The sequence below is a fragment of the Astyanax mexicanus genome, chromosome 14 (genome assembly GCF_023375975.1).
Source record: "Astyanax mexicanus isolate ESR-SI-001 chromosome 14, AstMex3_surface, whole genome shotgun sequence".
In the NCBI taxonomy this organism is placed as follows: domain Eukaryota; kingdom Metazoa; phylum Chordata; class Actinopteri; order Characiformes; family Acestrorhamphidae; genus Astyanax; species Astyanax mexicanus.
The window spans coordinates 41182989-41205508 of record NC_064421.1 but is presented as its reverse complement, the minus strand read 5'-3'; the positions used below and the strand labels follow the sequence as shown (position 1 = coordinate 41205508).

At 38.8% G+C, this 22520-nt stretch overlaps 1 protein-coding gene across 3 annotated transcripts in view; it reads left to right on the top strand.

Moving 5' to 3' along the window:
• LOC103022717 (glutamate-rich protein 1) overlaps positions 1 to 15601 on the top strand; it is a 32037-nt gene extending 16436 nt beyond the window's left edge. For 2 of the 3 annotated variants that reach the window (XM_022672664.2, XM_007257570.3), the window contains 3 exons: positions 1519 to 1947; positions 5100 to 5294; positions 15217 to 15601. In XM_022672664.2, the coding sequence (XP_022528385.2) occupies positions 1519 to 1947; positions 5100 to 5294; positions 15217 to 15296 (704 nt within the window). In that variant the 3' untranslated portion in view covers positions 15297 to 15601. The remainder of the gene's footprint in view (positions 1 to 1518; positions 1948 to 5099; positions 5295 to 15216) is intronic. The other variant, XM_007257571.3, reaches the window with a different exon arrangement.
• Positions 15602 to 22520: the final 6919 nt, after the last annotated feature.

Sequence of the window (22520 nt, the reverse complement as noted above, 5' to 3'; positions counted from 1 at the left end):
TTTTCCTGCTTTGAAGGCCACCTGGGGCACAGTCAGGGAGGGTTTAAAAAGTTCCGGGCCACAATAAGGGGGTAAGTGGGTTTGTAAAGTTTCAGGCCACAGTAAGTAGGGGGTTGTAAAGTTTTAGGCCAGGATTATTAGAGCTATTATGTTTTAGGCCACAGTAAGTAGGTTTTTGTAAAGTTTAAGGCCACAGTATGTAGGGTTGTAAAGTTTTATGCCACAGTAAGAGGGTGTTGTAAAGATTTAGGCCAGAGTAAGCAGGTGTTTGTAAAGTTTTAGGCCAGAGAAGAATGGATTTGTAAATGTTTTGGGGGGTTGTAAAGTTTTAGGACGCAGTAAGCAGGGGTTTGTTAGGTTTTAGACCACAGTACGTAGGGTTTGTAAAGTTTTAGGGCAAAATAAGTAGGGTTGTAAAATTTTAGGCCACAGTAAGTAGGTTTTTGTAAAGTTTAAGGCCACAGTATGTAGGGTTGTAAAGTTTTAGGCCAGAGAAGAATGTATTTGTAAATGTTTTGGGGGGTTGTAAAGTTTTAGGCCGCAGTAAGCAGGGGTTTGTTAGGTTTTAGACCACAGTACGTAGGGTTTGTAAAGTTTTAGGGCAGAGTAAGAGGGTTTTTAAAGTTTTGGGCCACAGTAAGTAGAGGTTTGTAAAGTATAAGACCATAGTAAGTAGGGGGTTGTAAAGTTTTAGACCACAGTAAGTAGGGTTTGTAAAGTTTTAAGCTTAGGCCACAATAAGTAGGGATTTGTAAAGTTTTAGGCCACAGTAAGTAGCGTTTGTAAAGTTTTAGGCCACAGTAAGTAGGGGTTTGTAAAGTTTTAGGCCACAGTAAGTAGGGTTTGTAAAGTTTTAGGCCACAGTAAGTAGGGGTTTATAAAGTTTTAGGCCACAGTAAGTAGGGTTTGTAAAGTTTTAGGCCACAGTAAGTAGGGGTTTGTAAAGTTTTAGGCCACAGTAAGTAGGGATTTGAAAAGTTTTAGGCCAGAGCAAGAGGGATTTGTAAATATTTAGGCCACAGGAAGCAGGGGTTAGCAAAGTTTTAGACCACAGTAATTATGGGGTTGTAAAGTTTTAGGCAACAGTAAGAGGGATTTGTAATTTTTTTAGGCCACAGTAAGCAGGGGTTTGCAAATTTTAGGCCACAGTAAGTATGGTTGTAAAATTTCAGGCCACAGTAAGTACAGGTTTGTAAAGTTTCGAAGCAGTGTTTGCCGGTTAGCTTCGCTGATAAATGGTTTCCTTAAAGCTACACAGCTGTTAAGTTCCAATTCCTTGAGTTCTCTTCGCATTGTGTGGAAATGCTCTTACTTTCACTATTAAACATATTTCCTCAGCTTGATGCATGTAAATCGAGATGGTGAGCATTTTTGTCCATGCAATGTATGACCCTGTAATATTTATTAATATTAGTTTACACTAGTTTACACTGAGAGTGAGAACTACCAGAAACTTCATCAGCAATGTTAGAATGACATTCACTACGATTTCAACTAAAGTCTTCTTCTTGTTTCCAGTTGATCTTTCAGATTCAGGGAATAGTGATTCTGCTGAAGGCCAAGACCATGTGCAGAGGAGAAGAAAGCGAAGGAGAAAGAGAAAGGCAGACAGTGCTGGAGCTGGGGGAACAGGCAGCACACCACTGGGAAACCCAACTCAGGAACAAGCAGAAAAGGCTGAGGGAAGAAACGGACAGACTTTGGAGGTCCCTGAGGGCCAGGAGATACTCAGCAAAAGTAGAAAGAGGAAGCTGAAGAAGAAACGGCAGAAAGAGAAACTCCGTTCAATCGGTGTGGTGACAAAGTCCAGACCTCTGGAGTTTACCTATAGAAGGGATGGGGGAAATGACGAAGAAGTGGAGGAGGAGAATGTGGAAGAAAACAACAAAAAGGTAGAAGAGGTTGTGCATTTCCTGAGAACCATGTGGGACATCTACCTTTCAGATCGTAAGTTTGAACCCTTAGTCATTTATAACATTACATTATAGGTTAGAGTGCAGTTTTCACGTTGTGCCATCCAACTCCAGGTAAAAGTCCAGCCACCACCAATAAACTTACAGAATAAGACGTGACATTAACATCATGTACAACCCTAACTCTTTTTTTATATGTTGTGGCCATACATAAGGTTTCTACGCCTTCTAATTATTAGTATAATTTTTAATTTCTAATTTTTATCAAATTTTCTCCCCAATTCACAAAGCCAGTTACCCAACCCACTCATTAGGACTCCTACATCACTAGTGAGGCCCCAACACCAGGAGTACTAGCACATGCCTTCTCTGACACATGTGAAGTCATCCACCGCCTCTTTTCGACATGCCGAGTAGCATCACAGCATGCTCGGAGGAAAACGCAGGGACTCGGTTCCTATACATCAGCTCACAGATGCTTTATACTGATCGACAGCACCCTAAGAGTGATGTGGGGAGAACGTGCCATCTACCCACCCAGAGAGAGTAAAGCCAATTGTGCTCTCTCAGGGCTCCAGCAGCTGATGGCAAGCTACAAGTAAGATGTTTCTCTTTCTCTCCCATCACTCAGAATCCAACCACAACAGAATGAACAGTTAGTGTCCTCCTGCAAGCGTGTTAAACATCAGTGACATTGCACTGGCAGCAGTGTTGCTATGTGTTAATGCATGCCTCACTGCGTGTTTTCTCACATGCTGTTCTCACCTCCTTCCTTCTCCTCTTCCTTCTGTCCTTTACTGTTTCCCGCACAGTCTCTGAGCTTCCTCCACCGGATCATAAACAGTGGCGTAATCCTCCCGGAACAGCCTCAGGTCATGAACAGTGGAGAACTATTGGTTTCGGAGCTTAGGGTTAGGCCTTTGAAGAGTGCAGCAAGTCAGGCTGTCACTACCAAAGTCTAAGCCAGATGTTTGTGTGTCTTCTTGCCTGAATAAATCAGTGGTGGGACAAAAAAGCCTGAGAATTGTGCCAGGTTTTACTGTATATGAAGGAATAGACTAATAAACACTGGTGTTTTTTGAGGTGATGGTTGCTCAATAGAAACAGTTCTAGTTCTGACATTAAATATATCTGATGTTCATATTTGTATGTTTCTGGATGCCATGATTAGCTGGTTTACAAAAATGTTTTTACTTTTTCTCATGCACTACATGCTTCTCTCTCGTATCCACACATATTTCGGTGCAGCTGTGCAGCTATAGCTGCAAAAACAGCAAAAGCAAACCACCTGAACTTTTTTCACCTCCTCGACCTGAGCATGAACTTCAGACCAGCTGTTTACTCTCCACTCCAGCAAAATATGCTCCACATATGAGCTGATAACAAATGCATACCTTTCCCTTTATAAAGCTGCGAGTCATCTCTCAAATATGACCTTTTTTGTGTAATCAACCTTTATTTTCACTCTGTAAATACTAGGGTGTCACGATTTCGATAAAATATCAAAACCAATCAAGACTAAGTCTTATTTTTCATGTTTAACTGTTATAGTAGGATAGAGTTCAGTTTGTTAAAGCTCTAATTGTTCCATTATTTTGTAAATGACTGTTCCTGTATTTGTTTATTATTTATTTTGTTATGTTGCACATTGCTGTTTTAATAGTGCACACTGCTGCTACCAAAAAGAGCCACTAGATGGCATTACATATATATCTTAATTAAATTATTTAAATTTGACCATTAGTGCCTAATGTGGTGTATTATCACTTTGCATCCCTTATATCAAGCCCACCTTTTGAAATAAGATATTGTAAATTTGATGAATCAGACCAATGACTGACCATAGACTAATCTAAAACTGGCATAGGCCTCTCTGCTGTTAAAAAAAAAAAGAAAATCGAGAATCGAATCGAATCGTGACCCTAAAATCGAAAATAAAATCGAATCGAGGATTTAGAGAATCGTGACACCCCTAGTAAATACATTGACGGTAACCCTCATTTGCAATATAGCTGAGCTTATATAAAATTAAAGAGACTGAAAATTAAGTTTAAGTTATAAAAACAAGCAAACAATGTAAGATTTAATTAAGAAAAAATAATACTAAAACTAAAATAAATAATGATTATAATAATAATAATAAGTAAAAAAAATATACAAAAAATAAAAGAAAGGAAAATAAATGAAAATAAAAACGCAAAAGGCCAAAAGTAAAGGCAGTAACAAAACAAAAATGTGACATATTTGTTCACAGTACAGACAAATAAAGGTCACTTACATTTGTGAATGTAAAGCATCCAATCTGAGCTAAAAAAAACGGGTTTGAGCAATGTGGCTTTTTTTTACTTCTTCTTCATATTCACTCTTCAAAAAAGCAGCTCTTTATTCATTCACTCACTCTCCCCTATGTAGAGTACATTGTAGGTTGTGCAGTTATAGCCAAACAGTATGCTGACTGATCTTTAACCTCTCCATACCATAACTGGCAACATTCATGTTTATGGAGAAGGAAGGAAGTATGAACAGCATGTGAGAAAACATGCGGTGAGGCATCAACACATAGCAACACTGCTGCTAATGCATTGTCAATGATGTTCAACACGCTTGGAGGAGGACACTAACTGTCCATTCTGTTGGGCAACTATGTTGGCTAGGGGTTGATGGGTGAAAAGGAGGATCATCTTACTCAACTGGAGACAGCATAGTCAGTTATGCTCACTGTGGCATCATCTGTAGTTACAATTAGATTACTGAGGTTATCTAAACAATTATGACCAAACCCTCTAAATTTTAACCTTTCTATCCCATGTCTGGCACAATTAATGTTTCTCTGCTCCGGAGAGTTGTTTTCTATTAGCAGTACTTCTCTACATGGACTAGACAAGCTGTGCTTGTGCATTAGCACATCTTTGACAGCAGTGGATACAACTTAATGAAGCTTAAAGTAGCTGAATTGATTAGAAGGAGTGTCCACAATCATTTGGATATATGGGATTAAGCCAAGTCATTCAAATGTTGTGATGTTTAGCCCAAGACTAGCTTTATACCCTGTCTGAGAAACATTGTGCCCCATAGTGTATAAACAGTAGCAGAATCCTAAAGCCTAAATTTTACACTGTATATGGCAGAAGTAGATGTTCGAGAGGTTAAACCTCTGATCTAACAGTTTTCTCTCCTCCTCTTTAGGCTCCAGTACTGCAGACAGAACCTGTCTTTCTCTAAGCACAGCTGAGTCTCTGTTCACTTGTCTCTCAGAAGGTACGGCGCCCCCTGCCGCTATGTCCGGTCTGTGCAGGCTAAGGACTCTGCTGGGCCAGAGGGATGTGGAGCAGTTAAACACAGCGCTACAGGAGTTCAGCCATACCTCCACACTGAGCACAGGTGAGTTTCAGTTATGATTGTATGAGATGCTTCAGTGTTGACTATTTCAAAACATTTCAGAGTATTTTTGCAATCGGGATATTTTTGGTAATATGAAAAAAACTAGGGCTGTCAACGTTAAACCGTTAACGCATAGGATTAATTTGAAATTAGTATTTTATATAAGCAAAGCAAAACAGTTCTGATACATCAGCTCACAGATGCCTTGTGCTGATTGACATCACTCTAGGAGTGATAAGGGGCAAGAGCGCCATCTGCCTACCTAGAAAGAGCAAGGCCAATTGTGCTCTCTCAGGGCTCCGCCAGCCGATGGCAAGCTACGTGAACAGGATTCGAACCAGCGATTTCCTGATCATAGTGGCAGCGCATAGCCCGCTGGACAACTCAAAGCCCATTATGCCATCAAATTTGAACCCCAATTTCGCCATAAACTTTGGTTTTATCTCCTCTCAAACAAACAATTATATACTAGTATTTCATTTGACACCACTAATACAAATATAATTGCATTTTACATTTCTTACATTCATTCTTAAATTTACATTTAAATATCCACAAAACTTGCATCGAAGAACAAGTGTGATACTGCAGATTATCACAGAATATTTTTTTGATTAATTGTATTACATTTTTTAATTGATTGACACCACTAGAAAAAAAAATAAAGGATATACCTCAAAATAAACAGAATAAATGTTACATTATTTTTTTTCATGTTTATATATAACAGTTTCAAACATTCAGCAAAAAAAAAACAAATCTGTAAACTTTGTAAACAACAGACTTTGATCTTGTATAAACTAATAATAATGTAACTAAATAAAAAAGCAAAAAATCTATCAGTGCAGAATATTTAGTGTATGCATATAAAACTGAACATATACACAATTATTTAAAAATACCCTTAAAGCTTCACAGTAAATAATAGAACTCTTTCATAACAAAATACTGCTAACTGCATTATAGCAAGGTACAGAGAGGTAGAGTGAAATTAAGTGAAGCAGTAAAGTGAGGTACAGTGAAGCAGTGTGAGGTAGAGTGTGGCAGGGTAAGGTAGAGCGAGGTGAAGTGAGGAAGACCAGTGTGGAGAGAGGTAGAGTTAAACAAAGTGAAGTAGTGTGTGGTAAAGCGAGGTTGAGTAAGCTACAGTGAAACAAGGTAAGGTAGAGCGAGGTGAAGTGAGGTAGAGCAAGGTGGAGAGAGAGGTGAAACAGAGTAAAACAATGTGTGGTAAAGCAAGTTTGAGTGAGCAAGAGTGAGGTAGAGGTCAGCAGTAAACACACACACACAAAAAACTAATTCTTATCCTGTTGAAAAATGAGTGCAGCCAAACCAAGGGCTTAAATTCATGTTCTACTTCATTTCCACAATGTTAATAATGTTCCTTTATATTATTTATGCATGACAATTAATGAGTGATTTCTATTTTATTTTGGCTGATCATTAATTTGCAGGATTTTTGTACGCATTTCTATACCCGCCCACACTGAGCTGGTAAACTGCCCGCTCCTGCACACAGCGATAAATGTTTTAATTGCTGTGCTGAAAGATATTGTGGTGAGATTTTAGAATTAGCCCTGCAAAACCCTTTTTGACAGCAGCGACTGGCTGGAATTGTTCGGGTGAACAGACAAGAGACTCAGCTCAGTGCAGTGCTCTTTAGCTTCCATTGTGTCTAGCAAGTGCCTGGAGATCAATTTCTACATAATACTAGCTCCTATACCATGACTTTTGGCATGTCAGTACCCCAGTGCTTCAACAGCTAAGCCCCACCACTGCCTTCTAGGCCTGTAAAATAAATTGCATTTTTATTGATATTGCAATATGATGGTAAGAATATTGTATATAATAGAGCTGCAGTAATGTAGTGCAGCAACAGAGGAGCTGTTCACACTAGATACGAGGTAGGGTAAGGTAGGAGTGTACAGTGAATGCATGCACCAAACTACTTCTTATACTAGGGAAAAATTAGCGCAACCAAACAACGTTTAAGTGGTTAAATTAATTTCCATATTTTTTGCACTATAAGGTGCACCATATTATAAGGCACACTTTCAAAGAACGTCTATTTTCTGGTTTATTTTCATACATAAAGCTAGTAAATGCCGCCCGATAGCGCTACACTGAGGAACCCTGAGTGTATCGGTAAGCCAGGGCACTATTAGCTAGTGGTTCTTCCCACGTAGCTTGTTTTAACATGATAAATGTGCAGGCTGCAGTCCGATATACTCACCTCTGAACGGCGAAAGAGTTAGTGATTAGCGCAGTTAACAGCTAATGCTAATACTGCTCCAGCCTTGGTGCTGGAGAACTAAAATTAAGTTCCTTTAGAGGGCTCTCACAAATCAGTCTAAAATTAGTGGATATATATGGAGCATTTAAGCAAAATCATAGTTTTATAATATTTTTTTAAACATATTTTTTAAAGAAAAATACATTACTTTCTAAAAATTAAGGGAATATTCTGGGCAAGTAGAGTTTTTAGCTATTTAGCATCATTTACCTCCATTTATTGAGGACTCACTTGCAGGCTCATTGTGCATCCCTCCTACTTTAAGACCCCTTTCATAGTTTAGAGGCCTGCACACTTTTCCTTTCCTTAAAGCAGGTATTTGCAGAAAGCCAGAATCTTTAGCAGGTAAAGGTAAAATAACTTGGAGATAAAGGTATGGAGGTATTGTACTCTTCCTTTTTTGTTTTCTTTAGAGTTTGTACTGCTGCATTTTCTACGGATCATGAAGGAAGAACTGTTTCCTTCGGAAGCTTGGTTTAAAGAGGAGTACAATAAATCAATTCGTATGGAAGCCGTACAAATGCTTTTCCAAATGTTTCTCTGCATCACTGTGGCTTTTCTGATCTTTAGATGTGGAAAAAGAATCAGGAACGGAACTCCTGTCCCAACAACAGCCATGAACGCACAATGTAGGCCGTCTATAGAAACAGATCCGCTTAATGGCTCGCTTGTTTTTGTCTCATGCAGCACCTCCAGAGCTCAGAGCCAATTAAAACCAGCACACTAAACAGGATTGACCCTTCACATCCTGACATGTGGTGGGTCAGGGTGACCCAACAGCAGCGGTGCACTGATACCAGCCAAACAGGGTACTTTTAATAAAAATAATTAAATAGTAGATGAGTAGATTAGGGAGTTTTTATGTCAGAGAATGTCAGGTCGGTCTGCCCTGAGTTTGAAAAACAACCATCTGCTGGCTGGTCCAAATCCCAGAGTATGCTGCTTGCCATCAGTAGCAGCATTTTCTCAACATAGAACTACATAATCATTTTTGGTAAACTGTATTTTTAGCACTATAAAGCGCACCGGATTATAAGGCGCACTATTGATAAACATATTTTTTTTTGTCTATTTTCATACATAAAGTGCACCAGATTATAAGGCACATTATGTGAAATTAGTAAGGAACAAAGGTGTCGCCATGTTTCCCTTATAATTCAGTAGGTCTTTCCGCTTAGTGGCGAGACCTGTAAATATAAGCTAAGTTAAGTATAGAAAACTGTAATTCTTAAAAAACAAATTATAATAATTATTTGAAGTCAAATGAACCTGTATGTTATTCCACACAGATTTCTCTTCTAAAACCTGTCAATTTGGGTGAGTTAAAGCACATAGTGAGTTACAGTAAGCTTAGATTTCCAGATTTCCAGCTGTGGTTAGCGGCTAATTTTGCCAACAGCGCTACACTGAGGAACCCTGTGTGGAAGCCAGGGTGATATTAGCTTGCAGTGCATCCCACATAGCTTGTTTTAACATGGTGAACACGCAGAACACAGTTCTGATACAGTCTGATACTGAATTATGAAAGAGCTAGCGCTTAGCTCCAGCAGTGCTAGCTGGGGTTAACAGCAGGCTACAGGCCGATACTTTTGAACGGCAAAAGAGCTAGCGCTAAGCGTGGTTAGCAGCTAATGCTTATACTGCTGGAAAACTAAACTGAAACTCCTGTATAACGCTGCACTTCAGCAGAGTGGCTTTACTGCTTCTTACAACCTGACAGGACGCACAAGATTTTTGGGAAAATGAAAGGATTTTAAGTGTAAAGGAACCCAAATTAGAGATTTGTGAAGCTCTTATTTTTAAATATAACACGCATACCAGGAACAAATCATAGAAGGAATTAAAATTAAGGAGACCCAACATTCCTATCCCACAGGTCACTACAGTGTTCTTGACCTTCAATGGGACATGGCAAAAGTCTTGGGTCATAATACTAGTTCCTGTCCCATGACATTTGGCATGTCAGTGTGTATGCAGCAACATGCTAAACATCTTCACACCTTTATTTCACCTTTAACCAGCTGCTAAGTCATTATTCTCAGAATCACAAACGCGAGCAAAAGGCCTAAGTCTATCATCTCACTCTGCGTTTCTGAAAAGTGTAAACTTTAATAGAGTTTTAATTGCGTTTCTCGTCATCTCGCTGCAAACTCCAGGCACATTAACTAAATCACGGTTATGAGAATCGCTGGATGTTCCGCGCAATTGAACGCGTCATTTGCCATATTATCCCATACATTACCGTGTCATTACTGTCAGATAGCGCTCACTGAACGATTCACAAGTAGGTCACCCGTCATTAAAGTGGACCGTTTGCGAGGATGGCCTGCGTTCTTCTCCCCCTTCTCTCCGAGCGTGACAGATGGCTGTTCCCAGCGGGACGTCGGTGTGGAGATGGAGTCGGAGGTGCGCTCAGCCGAAGAGAAAAAAAACAATGTCATTTCAACAGGTTTATATTGGGACATTTTTGTCAATCTCCATTTGTTTCACACCAAAGCTGGTGCTATCATGTGTGCTGCTCATATTGGGTAATCCTAGTAACATATAATTAGAACAAGGGAAGCATAGACATTTTTTTTTTCAACTGAGTACGAGTATGTGTATTTTTGTACTTGCTGATAACGATACCAACGTAGAAAAAAGCAATCAGGAGCATTATATTTAAGTGTAGTTGTTAAGGCCAATTTATACTTCTGTTTCAAACCTACGCCATAGCCTAGATTGACACGCACCTCCCTGAAAAAGTAACTATTTGATGTCTAACGTTGAAAGTCGCAGCTGTGATTGGTCCACTGGGCCTTGCATTCCTACCCCCACACATTCCCAGCTTTGTGGTTTAAACTGCAGAGCGACACAGAGCCGCTGATACGTGTACACGGAAGTATAAACGGCCGCCACTGCGTAGCGCTATTGTCGCTGGAAACGCATAAGTTACCGTGTAGGTTTGACTCAGAAGTATAAATTGGGCGTTAGTGTAAAGTAGTGCAATGCAACAGTTTATTTGTAAATTTTTAGCTTTGTTGTAACAGTCACACTAAATGTTTTTTTTTTCTTTTTTTTCAAATGAGCATATTTTTTGGGGGTGGGGGCTGAGAGCAGCGAGCAGCGTTTTCAAGCAAGGTCCACTTTTTACTTATTTAGCAGCTTTTTTCTTACTATGGATACTTGGTGTTGGCTGTATGAACACTTGGATGTCGAGGAGGATGAACAGTGGTGCACAGAGTGCTTTGTAAGTTTTATCGCATTAAGGACAGTTTGCTGAGACAGCTGTCGCCTAACCTGCCGTTTTGCATGCTCTGCCTCTCTCTCTCTCTCTCTCTCTCTCGCTCTCTCTCTCTTTTTCATCGCCATGCTGTGGATATTGGACTGAATATATATAATTTGGACTTGAAAGTGGAAGTACAATGTACTGTAGGTGTTTCTAGTAAAGTGGCCAGTGAGTAGAAGTGCAGCATAGTTGTTTTCTTGTAAATCATATTAGAAACAGTTCTGCATGGAGAATTTTAATGTGTTTTGGGGGGGTTTAATTAAGAAGCAGGAAGGGATTTGTGAAGCCGTTTTGTTTACATGCCATTTATGTGGTTAATTTGTGTTGACTCTGGAAGATCAGTCTTTTGAAGACCTCGTTCTGTAAATTGAATCTTCTCTCCCAGTGTGAGCACAAATCTTTCAGACTTTAATTCCACTGTTTGACTATTTAGAGATTTAACTGTTGCTTTATATAACAGCTCTAATCAGTTTAGTTTTTCAGGGATGGCTTCCCTTCAATATTTAATCAATATGATTAATGAATTTACATACTTTTTAGTAAAATCTGTCGCACTAGAGTTAATATTACAGTTAATATTAAGTCTGCACCAAGGTTAATGTCTGTTATATAGTATTGTGTACCTTTGGTTCGTTTAGTTTTGGTTTCACACTGCAGTTTGATTTAGAGCGGACTGAAGAATTTTACTACTTCCTGTCGTCATCAGCTTTGTGGGCGGAGTCTTTCTATACTTCATATTAATTGATTTGTAGATAATTAGTTATGAGCTCGGCTTTGAGTTGATTTGCTCCAGGTGTTGTGACAAATACTAGCTCTGTGTCAGAATCCGACTTCGCGTACACGCTTTTGACCCCCAGCAAAATGAGTATAAAAGATTATCCACAGATTCATTTTATTTCTGTTTAGAAATAAGAGTTTATCTACTGTTCCAGTTAATAAATGAGTTCCCAGTTTAATTGTTCATAATTACATTGCTGGGTGACGTGCCTGCACGCTAAGAGTAGTCGGATTTCAGCACAACTCAATTTCTTATTTCCTCTGGTTTGTTTAAAGACTGACTCAGCTTCCTGTAATTGGTCTGAAAGCCTGAAACATCTAGAAAAGACATACTGGACCATGGTTCAGTACAGACCAAGAACACCTCATTTGGTTGGACCAAACTCTGGTCCTTTAGTCAAGACTACAGTTCATGACCCCTTTCACACCTGCTACTTTAGTTTGGACCCAAACTAGATAGATGTGAAAGCACCCTAAGTTACTATCTTAAGACCTTTGGCAATTTAGTGTATTGTTTCGATCTGCTATGAATAGTTGAGGGATGGACTCCACAGATGCCACAATCTTGCACCAGGACATTGGCAGCAGACTCTTGACAACTGCGTTGTGTGTTCTGTGACGTATTCCTGTTACATGAATGACACTGTGGATCAAGGAAAGTTAAAGGTCTTCACAACCTTGAAAATTAAATTTCACCTTTTTCTACTTCTACTTCTTCATAGCCTGTGTCAACTTCTGGTAATTGGGCCAAAAGTCTGAATAATAATTTTTGATCAGACCGAACCAAAATTTGGTCCTATGGTCTGCTACTTTTTTTCAGACCAAACAAGACACTGTAGGTGTGAAAAGGCACCCTTATGCCTCTTCCACACGAATACGGATATTTTTAAAACTGAAGTCTACACGAAAACAGCGTTTTCGGTTACTGAAAATAGAGCTTTTTCGAAAACGCCTACCAAGGTGGAGATCTTTGAAAACTCCACTGTGTGGACGGGAAAAAGAAAGTTTCTGAAATTGCTAACGTCACAGAGCAAGTCTGTCATGTCTACATTTTGTTTACATTAGCTTAGCCTGTTCAAAATAAGCCTGAAACATAGACAATGTCTGGATTGGTTCTGTTCTTTCTGCGATTTGCGGATAAATAACATGTTTACATCTTAATTTAATGTAAATCTCACATTAACAAACACAGCAAAGGCACCAAAATACGCTGCGTGCAGTTTTTTTCTCAATATTCCTGTCTGGAGGTACAAACCTTATCGTGAACTGTGGTTCTGAACCAGATCTGGACGAACAAGCACCTAGTGGCGCTCGGAGGAAAACGAAGCGACTTGGTTCTGATACATCAGCTCACAGACGCCTTGTGCTGACTGACATCACCCTTTGAAGTGATGAGGAGAAAGAACGCCATCTTAGTGTCCTTAGTGTCTTTTACCTATACATTTGTCAGAATAAGGAAGTAAACCTGACTGTAGATCAGCTTTACGATAATAAATACGATTAATATGGGCTGTGCTAGTGCCGTGTGTGGTTCAGGACCTTCAGTCGTTCTTCACAGCTTGCTGATGCTTCTCCGCACAGCAGGAATCAATGGACTACATTCTCTGCTCCCCAAACTGATTCAGAGCTTCATTTCAGCCCTCAGAGGGAACACCACTCAAGGGTGACGGAGCCGCTAAGCCACTCACTCTATCACACACCCACAGAGTGCAGGATTTTAGACACACACATATCCACACACACTATCTGAGACTTGTTTTTAAGAATTATATCATAAACATTTCTATATTTTAAGTTGTGACCATCAGCCATAACATTATCATGGGACAGAAACTAGTCTTTTTGTGCCCCATGAAAGGTAAAGAACGCTGCACTGATTTCCCAGTTTGATTCAATATCGATTCACAAGGTCCCGATTCGATTCAAAATAGATTTATTTAGGAAAATTTCAGTTACAGTAAAAACTGTAGTTTAAATATGAAATGTTGTAATTATACAAGAAACACTCAAACTTCCATTATTAAAATAATTTAATGTAGCTTAGTTAATTGAGAAACCGTGCTTCTCATCTCTGTACAGGGTTGGAATGACCACTTTATTCAAATGTTTACGTGTGAGTTAAACATAACGTGGTTCCAGAACATTAATAAGGCTTCGGAAGCCATCGTTTTCAACAACGCTGTATAGATGTATATACTGACATTTTAGCTGCATTAAAAAAACATAACATGCTTCTTGAATTTCTTATTTATCTGCAAATAAAAGTGTGAAGTTTTTCCATACTCACTAGTTCAGATCTGATAGAGAAGAAAACTTCATTAAATTCAAAGGAAAAAGCAGCCAGTCTGAGCAGAGCTCTTCTTCTCCGTTTTAAGAGCCTCTTCCCCGGCCTGGTAATCGTGTTCATCCCTGGGGACAAAATAACCTGAATTAGTAAAAGCACTTTATGGAGGACACAATCATACTTCCACTATTTTAACATTAAATCACTCAGATACGGGTTAATCTACAGTAGGGGTGTGCCATATCGTATCGTACATGATAATATTGCCAAAAAATTTGAATATCGTGAACGATATCATACCCTGAAATATCGTGCCATATCACCCACCCCTAATTATCATATCAGGGTTCTACTCTTTTGCCGTTTTTTAGCAAAAGAAAAATTCACACTGTTCTAATTTCCTATTTAAATATCTACTAGAGACAGATTATATCTGTCCAGTACCATTTATTTTACTTTAATCCTGGATATATGGAGATATTTGTAGTGCATTATTATAGGTAAGTATCATGACATTCTGAATCCATGACTTATGTTACAAATCTGATAAAATAAATTTTTTAATATCTCAGTTAGCCATATCATATTGCAGGCAATAATAATAATAATAAAATTCTAAAAAATGTTTCTAATTCAGTGTTTTGTCGTATCGCCAAAAGTATCGTTATCGTGAAAATACCGTGAAATATCGTGATATTATTTTTGAGCCATATCGTCCACCCCTAATCTACAGTTATTCTGTCTAACAGTTAAACCTGCTATAGCGCACCGGCGGGGGTTAGGTTAGCGCTCCAGCCGCGTTTGTTACTTGGAAATCCGACTAAAGGGAGATAAGCTTCCCTGGTGAAAAGGCTAACTCGCTAAGCTAACAGTAGCTTTACCCAGTCAGGTCTTACTTTAAATAAAGTACAGGCGAGAACAACACTTAAAAACAATTTAAAACAGTTTTAAATGTACTGGTTTGATAAACACAGGCAGCAGTGAGTGGAAATACAGTCCTGATACATGCATGACACTATGGATCAAGGAAAGTTCACAACCTTGCCTAAATTTTGATGTCTTGCCATAAGCACACTTTCCTCACATAATAACAGTTTATTGTTAATTGTTTCATTTTGCGTGTTTTTTTTTACGTTTGCATTAAAATATGACCACCTTCATGTTCTCCAGAGATTTTGTAGCTCTGCTAACCTTTAGTTTTATGGTGATGAGGTAAAATACACAGATTTTGCCCTTTTCTTGAAATATGATTTCTCTTTCTCTCTCTCTCTCTCTCTCTCTCTCTTTTTCTCTTCTTCAGATGAAACTGTGCTGGTCCACACTCTCTTTAACTACTGGATGACAGAAGTTCTTCCCATGCAGTCTCAAACAGCAACGTGACAGTGGAACACAACTTGTGTAACCTCCAGCAGTTGGATTATATATTTTTTCTATTTTTATGGACTGTTTGCATACTGCATGCTTCTGTATTCTGTGAAGACATGCTAAACATATGTATAAATGTTTGTAGCAGTTTATGTTCTGTTGACACAATCCGAAGACCAGCCTGATCAGCCAGATCAAGGTTTCCCTAACTTTTAACAGAATATCCAGTAAAAGTGCATTTTTTTTGACATGGACAAGACCTTATTTGTAGGACTGGCCTTAACAGCGTTTTCAGTCTGTGTACATATATATATTTTTTTTTTTTCAAAAAAGCCTTTAAATGTAAAATTTAAATGTTTGCAGTAGAAGGCAACAGTGATAATGTAAATGAAATATAAATCAGCCAACAACATATTACATTTTTTTATCTAAATATCTTTGCTGATTTAATGTATTGCATATGCAGCTCTGGGAAAAAAATAAGAGACCACTTAAAATGATTAGTTTCTGTGATTTTACTAAATTGAAAACCTCTGGAATATAATCAAGAGGAAGATAGATGATCACAAGCCATCAAACCAAACTGAACTGCTTGAATTTTTGCACCAGGAGTAAAGCAGCATAAAGTTATTCAAAAGCAGTGTGTAAGACTGGTGGAGGAGAACATGATGCCAAGATGCATAAAAACTGTGATTAAAAACCAGGGTTATTCCACCAAATATTGATTTCTGAACTCTTAAAACTTTATGAATATAAACTTGTTTTCTTTGCATTATTTGAGGTCTGAACGCTGTGACCATATGCACAAAACTAACATTAAGAGTGAAAATATTAAAACAATTTTAAATAAATAAATAAAAAGATATTGATATGAAAAGAGCTTTTGTATCAGAATGTACATTGATATTAGCAGTTGTCTATCATAAATTAATTAGCCAATTATTATTATTATATATCTATATTATATCTATTTTATCTTCCTTGTTGAGGTTCTGATGTTATCTTTCACCACTGACCATTGGCAGAGTCAATAATAAGGTCCCAATATGAACACAACAACAACAAAAAATTAGTGACAGAATCCCTACAACAGTGGTTCTTAAACTGTGGTGCATGGGTGGTAGGGTGGTACACCAGGTGACCTGAATTTTAACCTCTAATTTTCATAATATTAGGTTTGTTGTGTTTAGTGTTTAAACTGGTAGACCCTGTATGTAACACTTCAGTTCTTTTCAGTCTTTACATGCCCTACAATTGAACCCTGTGGAACTTCACTATTCACAATAGTTCCTGTATTAGTAATAATAGCAATTTAATTAGCCTAGGGTTCAAGAGGTTTCCATGTAGACTCTATTCACTACATTCTCAGTACAGACTATCAGATGTATCAAATTTTTCCAACATGTCTTAGTAGGCATTCTGCATTTACTAGAAACAATAATCAATAATTTGCAGATTTTAAAATTGTTAAGGCCAGTGCAATAGACCCAGTAGGTTGCACTTAAATGTTTGATTTAAAAGTTTGAGAAACACTGATTTCTTTATTTTCCTGAAGACCTTCAGTGCACTTCTGAAGAATGAACGTGAACGAATACACAATAGAGAGTGGAGAGAGTGGCTCCGCTAACTAAACTAAAGCCTCTACTGCCTGCTCTCCACTCAAGGGCTAGTCTTAACCTGTAATCAAAGACCCGATTCAGTTCTTTTGAACTCCCAGAGACTTGTTTTCTTCAAAGATCTGTGTGATATCAGTGCATTTTGTGCTCAGCTGCACTATGCTGATGAATCCTGGAACATTAAAATTGCCATATTTTTCTCTATAACTGTAATCCGGCTCCTATCAAGACCTTCAAATCTGAGCAACCTGTCAATTCAGCCTTCACTCGCGAGCCCTCCAGGCTGATGTTTACCACTGCGAGACAAAGCCCGTAACATCGTTATCGATCGATTGTGCCGAGCCAGTCTTTTCCAAAGCTGCCGTCAACTGCTCATAATGAGTAGCCTCTGGCTTAGCCTCTTAGCGGCTAATTATCTTAGCAGCAAATGTCAACAGCCCTGCGCTAATCCCTGTCCTCATTGTTTAGATGGTGACATTTAGGCTTCGGCGCAGGCCCGAACGCTCATTATCTCCATTCTCCTCACACGAGGCTGCCCCTACCGCACTCAAATGAAGGTCATGGCCCCGGCCGGCAGATCAGTTAGAGACAGGCGGTTTGTGTACTTCTGAAAAGTTTGGTGAAGGTATTTTAGTACTGAGTAGCTAGTCAGTGAATGTTTGTTTGACCTCTACTGGAAACTTGAACTTAGAGAAGTAATCCTCTTGTTGAGGTTAATCTGACCAAGTATCAATAGGATGCAAAGTCATATTATTTTAAAGGGCTTTAAGGCCTGCATTACAAATTGGATAAAACCAGTGCTGGGCAGTATAAAGGTTCATCCGTTATACTGGAGGGGAAATTAAAACTGGTTTGCATTTTTCACGTACCGCCATACCTCTAGAGGCGCTGTGGAGCACTGCGTGGATAGCACCACCAAAGAAGCAGATACAGTAGCTAACTAACACTAGCCAGTTAGCATAATAAGCTAACATACTGGAGTAATGTGGAGCCAAATGCTCCATCCTGCCTGGAGAGAAATGAGAAAAACACTTTATCTGAAGAGCTCCTGCTGCTGTTTCTTACTGTATGAGTGTTTTTATCTGAGTAAAATAGAAAAATGAATGGAATTACGCAATCTATCCACAGCTCAGAGAAAAGTTCCTCAGATGAGCCCAGAATCAGTCCTGAGTACAGAATTACGACTTTTACGACTTTACAATGTGCAAAAAAGCTTAAAAAGCAGTAACTACAGCGCTTTTAAATATATTAATAATGTAGCTTGAAGGATAAAGCCATTAAAATACTGTAATTTAACAGATTGTAACTTGATATTAAACTGTGCAGCAGAACATTTGAGAAATATCTATTTGATACTGAAGGATTGAAGGATACATATAACCCTGCCTTTAGAATTGGGGTAAGATAAGGATGCTGCCCATTAAGGATCATAAGCTGCCTACCAAATGGGACAGTCGTTTTCTCGGGAGCCGCGTATGCTGCCTGAAAAAATGCTGCACAGTTGGGCAGCTGCCTTCAGAATTTTCATGAAAGATTACCTGAATTAAACAGCTGAAACACTAAATAAAATAAGATAAAATATACCTAACATTTCTTAGTACATTACACAAAATAAATAATTTTCCCATTGGCCTCTGGCATCATTTATTTGCATCATGGGCATTTTCCCCCCAATCCTCACTCACCAACAGTGTGCAGTCTTGCCCACCAGGGGTAGCTCCCCTTTGGTATTTGATTGTATTTAAAGAATGGCTGTTTGCTTGGCAACAGTGTTTCAGGCTATAAGAACAAGTTTCCATATTCATAGCTGTAGAGTGTGGCAAAGTGCTGGATTAAATTTCCTGATTTAATGTTTTAATGTGAAAACAGCTGGGCAGAGGAAAAGCAAGGATGTTTTATCCAGTATTAAGAACCAAAAACAAGCTAAGCATCTCTGAATAAGCAATTATTAGTCATATTAAATTCAAAACTTTATTGGAATATCTTGGACTAAAAACCAGAGGTGGAAAGTAATGAATTACATTTACTCAAGTTACTGTAATTAAGTAGATTTTATGAGTAATTTGTCATTTTTAAAGTAGCTTTTAAAACAGGTAATTTTACTTTTACTCAAGTACATTTTGACACAAGTAATTTACTTCGCTACATTGGAAAACTCCCCGTTACTGAGTAAAAAATAAAATGCTGGGGAAAACAAATTGTCTGAATTAAACAAAAAAATTGGCGGGGATGCACCGGCACACGGCTGCTCACGCCTGGAATAACGAGGCAATAACTTCCTCATGCAATACAAAATGTGCCCCGCCCTGCCGGACAGAGCTGTCAGCTTTCAAAACTTCCACATCAAACCTGAGAAAGCATGTGGTGGTAAGTATTTTTATCATGAAACAATCTGCTAAAAAAAACTGTTAAAAAAACATGTAAATAGCAGTTAAAGCATAGCAATGGCAAGTTAAAAAAATAGTAATGAACTGTAAAACTATAAAAATATGGTTTATTTTCGCCTATATGACCATAATTTTTAATAGTTAAAAAAAATGGATCATTGAAACCTATTCCACTTGTTCTTGAAAATGGTTTATGTGGTGGTCTGAACAAATACTGCCTGAAAAGGTCCAAATTATTATGTGAAATAATAGTTCATTAAAACTATTTAGTTTATGATTTGTTGTACTTTTTTACATCAAATAATTAAAATTAACTATGTAACGTTTACTCAAAGTACATGTTAAATTGAGTACTTTTTTACTTTTAGTTAGTAGATTTTTAGATGGGTACTTTTACTTTTACTTGAGTAGAATTTTAGCAAAGTAAAGGTACTCTTACTTAATTACAATTTTCAGTACTTTTTCCACCTCTGCTAAAAACTAAAACCAAGAAAAGATTTGTGTAATTTAAGGATTAGATTGTAATAATTTTATGATTGTCTTCTGCCATGTACAGCCTCCTAAACACACTTAGCTGTGAATGCTGTAACGCAGTTCTGTCTGAAAGACACTATTTCTGGGAAACATGGTGCAGAGAAAAGGAACGAGTCTCTTTACTGCCAGTAAGGGGGTGTTTAAGCAAGAAGTGACAAGTGCTCAAGAGTGGCCCTGGCTACGTGTCTGGATCATGTTGCTTCATTAAAACCATCTCAGTCCATCTGTTTGTTTGCGAGTGAAATGGAGGAAGCACAGGTGCACAGACTCTGTGTGATGATTATGGATCTATTACATGTTCTACTATCAATTCCTGTAGGTGCCAGAGACAGATGGAGGAACCCTGTAAGACGGGTTGGTCGTGTAGCTGTTTTCAGCTATTGTGGACAATGATCCAAAAGCAGGACAATGATCCAAAGCACACAAACAAGTCCACCTCTGAATGTCTTAAAAAAACTAAATTAAGGTTTTGGAGTGACCTAGTCAAAGTCTGATTGAGATGCTGTGGCATGATCTTATAAGGAGACATATTATACTTTTTTTTTACACAAGTTAAAATAGGTCTATCCAGATGTGATATATAAAAACATGTTCATTAAGATCTTTGCATCTTTGCAAAATCACTCTCACATTTTAGAATGAGCTGTTTAGGGCTGTTTTGCATCTCTTTGGTGCAAACAAGCTATGTTTACCATTTTAAGCATTTCCCACACATTAGTGTAATCTTGTGCTAAATGGCAAAAACACAAACAAGCTAGTTCATGCTTCACTGCAACAGAAGCATAAAACTCTTTATTTGAAAGTACTCCCTTACCTGCTGACTTGCCACAGACAGTAGGTACAGATCCCTCCTTCAAACGAAGTCTGCTGGCTAATCCTGGTGTATACTGTTTGAGTTTTCTTTTTTACAAAATGAGCGAAATAGCATTTGTTTCACTGATCTAGTGAGTGGGACTCTGGTGGGGGTTGATGGGTGAGGGTTGGTCCCATGATGGTTCTATGCAGGTTTTCTTATTCTGATGTCACAATAAGGGAGCATCCCCCCCTCGAGCGTAAGTGTCCCTTCACTGCAGAAGTGAATTGGTGAAAAGCACTTAGCGGAGCTGGAGATGCAGAGGGCAGTATGTGCTGCCTTCATCTGGAGAGAGGAATGCAGGCTGCTGGACGTGAGGAGAATGCTCTGTGCTCCTGAAATCAGTAGCAGTACTGCCTCAGTGTTCAGCTCTCTGAATTCCAGTATTCCTGATGGTTGGAAAATGCAAGAGATGTTAACAATCCCTTAAAATAAGCTTGTTGCGCAAAAAATGCCTTAAGGCCATTTTCACACCTGTTTCCAACTGTTTTCACAAGTCTTTTGGTTGGACCAATCTCTGATTCTTTGTTCTGGACTGTGGTTCACGCCCCCTTTCACACCTGAAACTTTGTTTCGGCCCCAAACTCCGAAAAGCCCGAAATCCCAGACCAAACAAGGCATCCAAACTCAATCTAGGCATCGAGCCATCTAGTTAAGTGTAAGGGTAAAATATACTTATATACAGTTGCCACTATGATTGGGAGATTGCTGGTTTGAATCCTAGTCATGTAGCTCGCCATCAGCTGCCAGAGCCCTAAGAGAGCACAATTGGCCTAGCTCTCTCTAGGTGGATAGGTGGCGCTCTTTCTCCTCATCTCTCCAAAGGGTGATGTTGATCAGCACAAGCGTCTGTGAGCTGATGTATCGGAACCACATCGCCGCGCTTTCCTTTTTTTTTCCAGTTGGAAAAAAGGTGGTGGCTGACTTCACATGTATCGAAGGAAGCATGTGTTAGTCTTCACTCTCCTGGTGTGTTGGGGCATCACTAGTGATAGGGGGAGTCCTAATGAATGGTTTGGGTAATTGGCAATGTAAATTGTGCAGAAAATGGAATAAAAATTACATCACTGCCAAACCGATCATGCTGGAGAATGTTGCAAGCAGCAGAACGTTTTCCGCGACATTTTCAAACTCTGTCACATCTGTCCCATGTGCCACTTCTGTGGGTTGTGGAAACTGCCTCATGCTACCTCTATGGTAACAGAACTGACAAAAAAAGCAAAAGTGACCAAAACATCAGCCAGAAAGTATGAGAACAGAGAAAAGCTCTGTGGTCTCCACCTGCAGAATCACTTCTTCATAGGGGTTGTCTTGCTAATTGCCTCTCATTTCTACCTGTTGTCTGTTCTATTTGTACTACAGCAGGTGAAATTGATTCACAATCAATGTTGCTTCCTAACTGGAAAAATTGATTACACAGAAATGTGGTTGACTTGGAGTTACATTGTGTTGTTTAAGTGTTCCCTTAATTTTTTTTTGAGCAGTGTATATACACTAAAACATAATGCAGTCACTATACAGTATGTAGCAATGTAGTTTTATGCTTTATGCTTAGTTGCAATACTTCTAATCAGTCAGCCTTCTGTACGGTCGCACGCTAGAATTCAGTACTCAGCGTTTTTTCGGCTAAGAGCATTCTAAACATTCTCCTCACTTCTGGCCCTTATCGCCAAAGTCCCCAGAGCAGGACCCAGACGAGAGCATATTAAGGCCCAGTGGCAGAACCCCCTAAGCTCGGACGTATTAATATCCAGAGGTCCGGCCTCAGAGCCAAGTCGATTAGCATGCAGAAGCTAACTCTGAGAAACAGGCGTTATTAAAGCCGGAGCGGGGATCCTGGTCCTTGGGA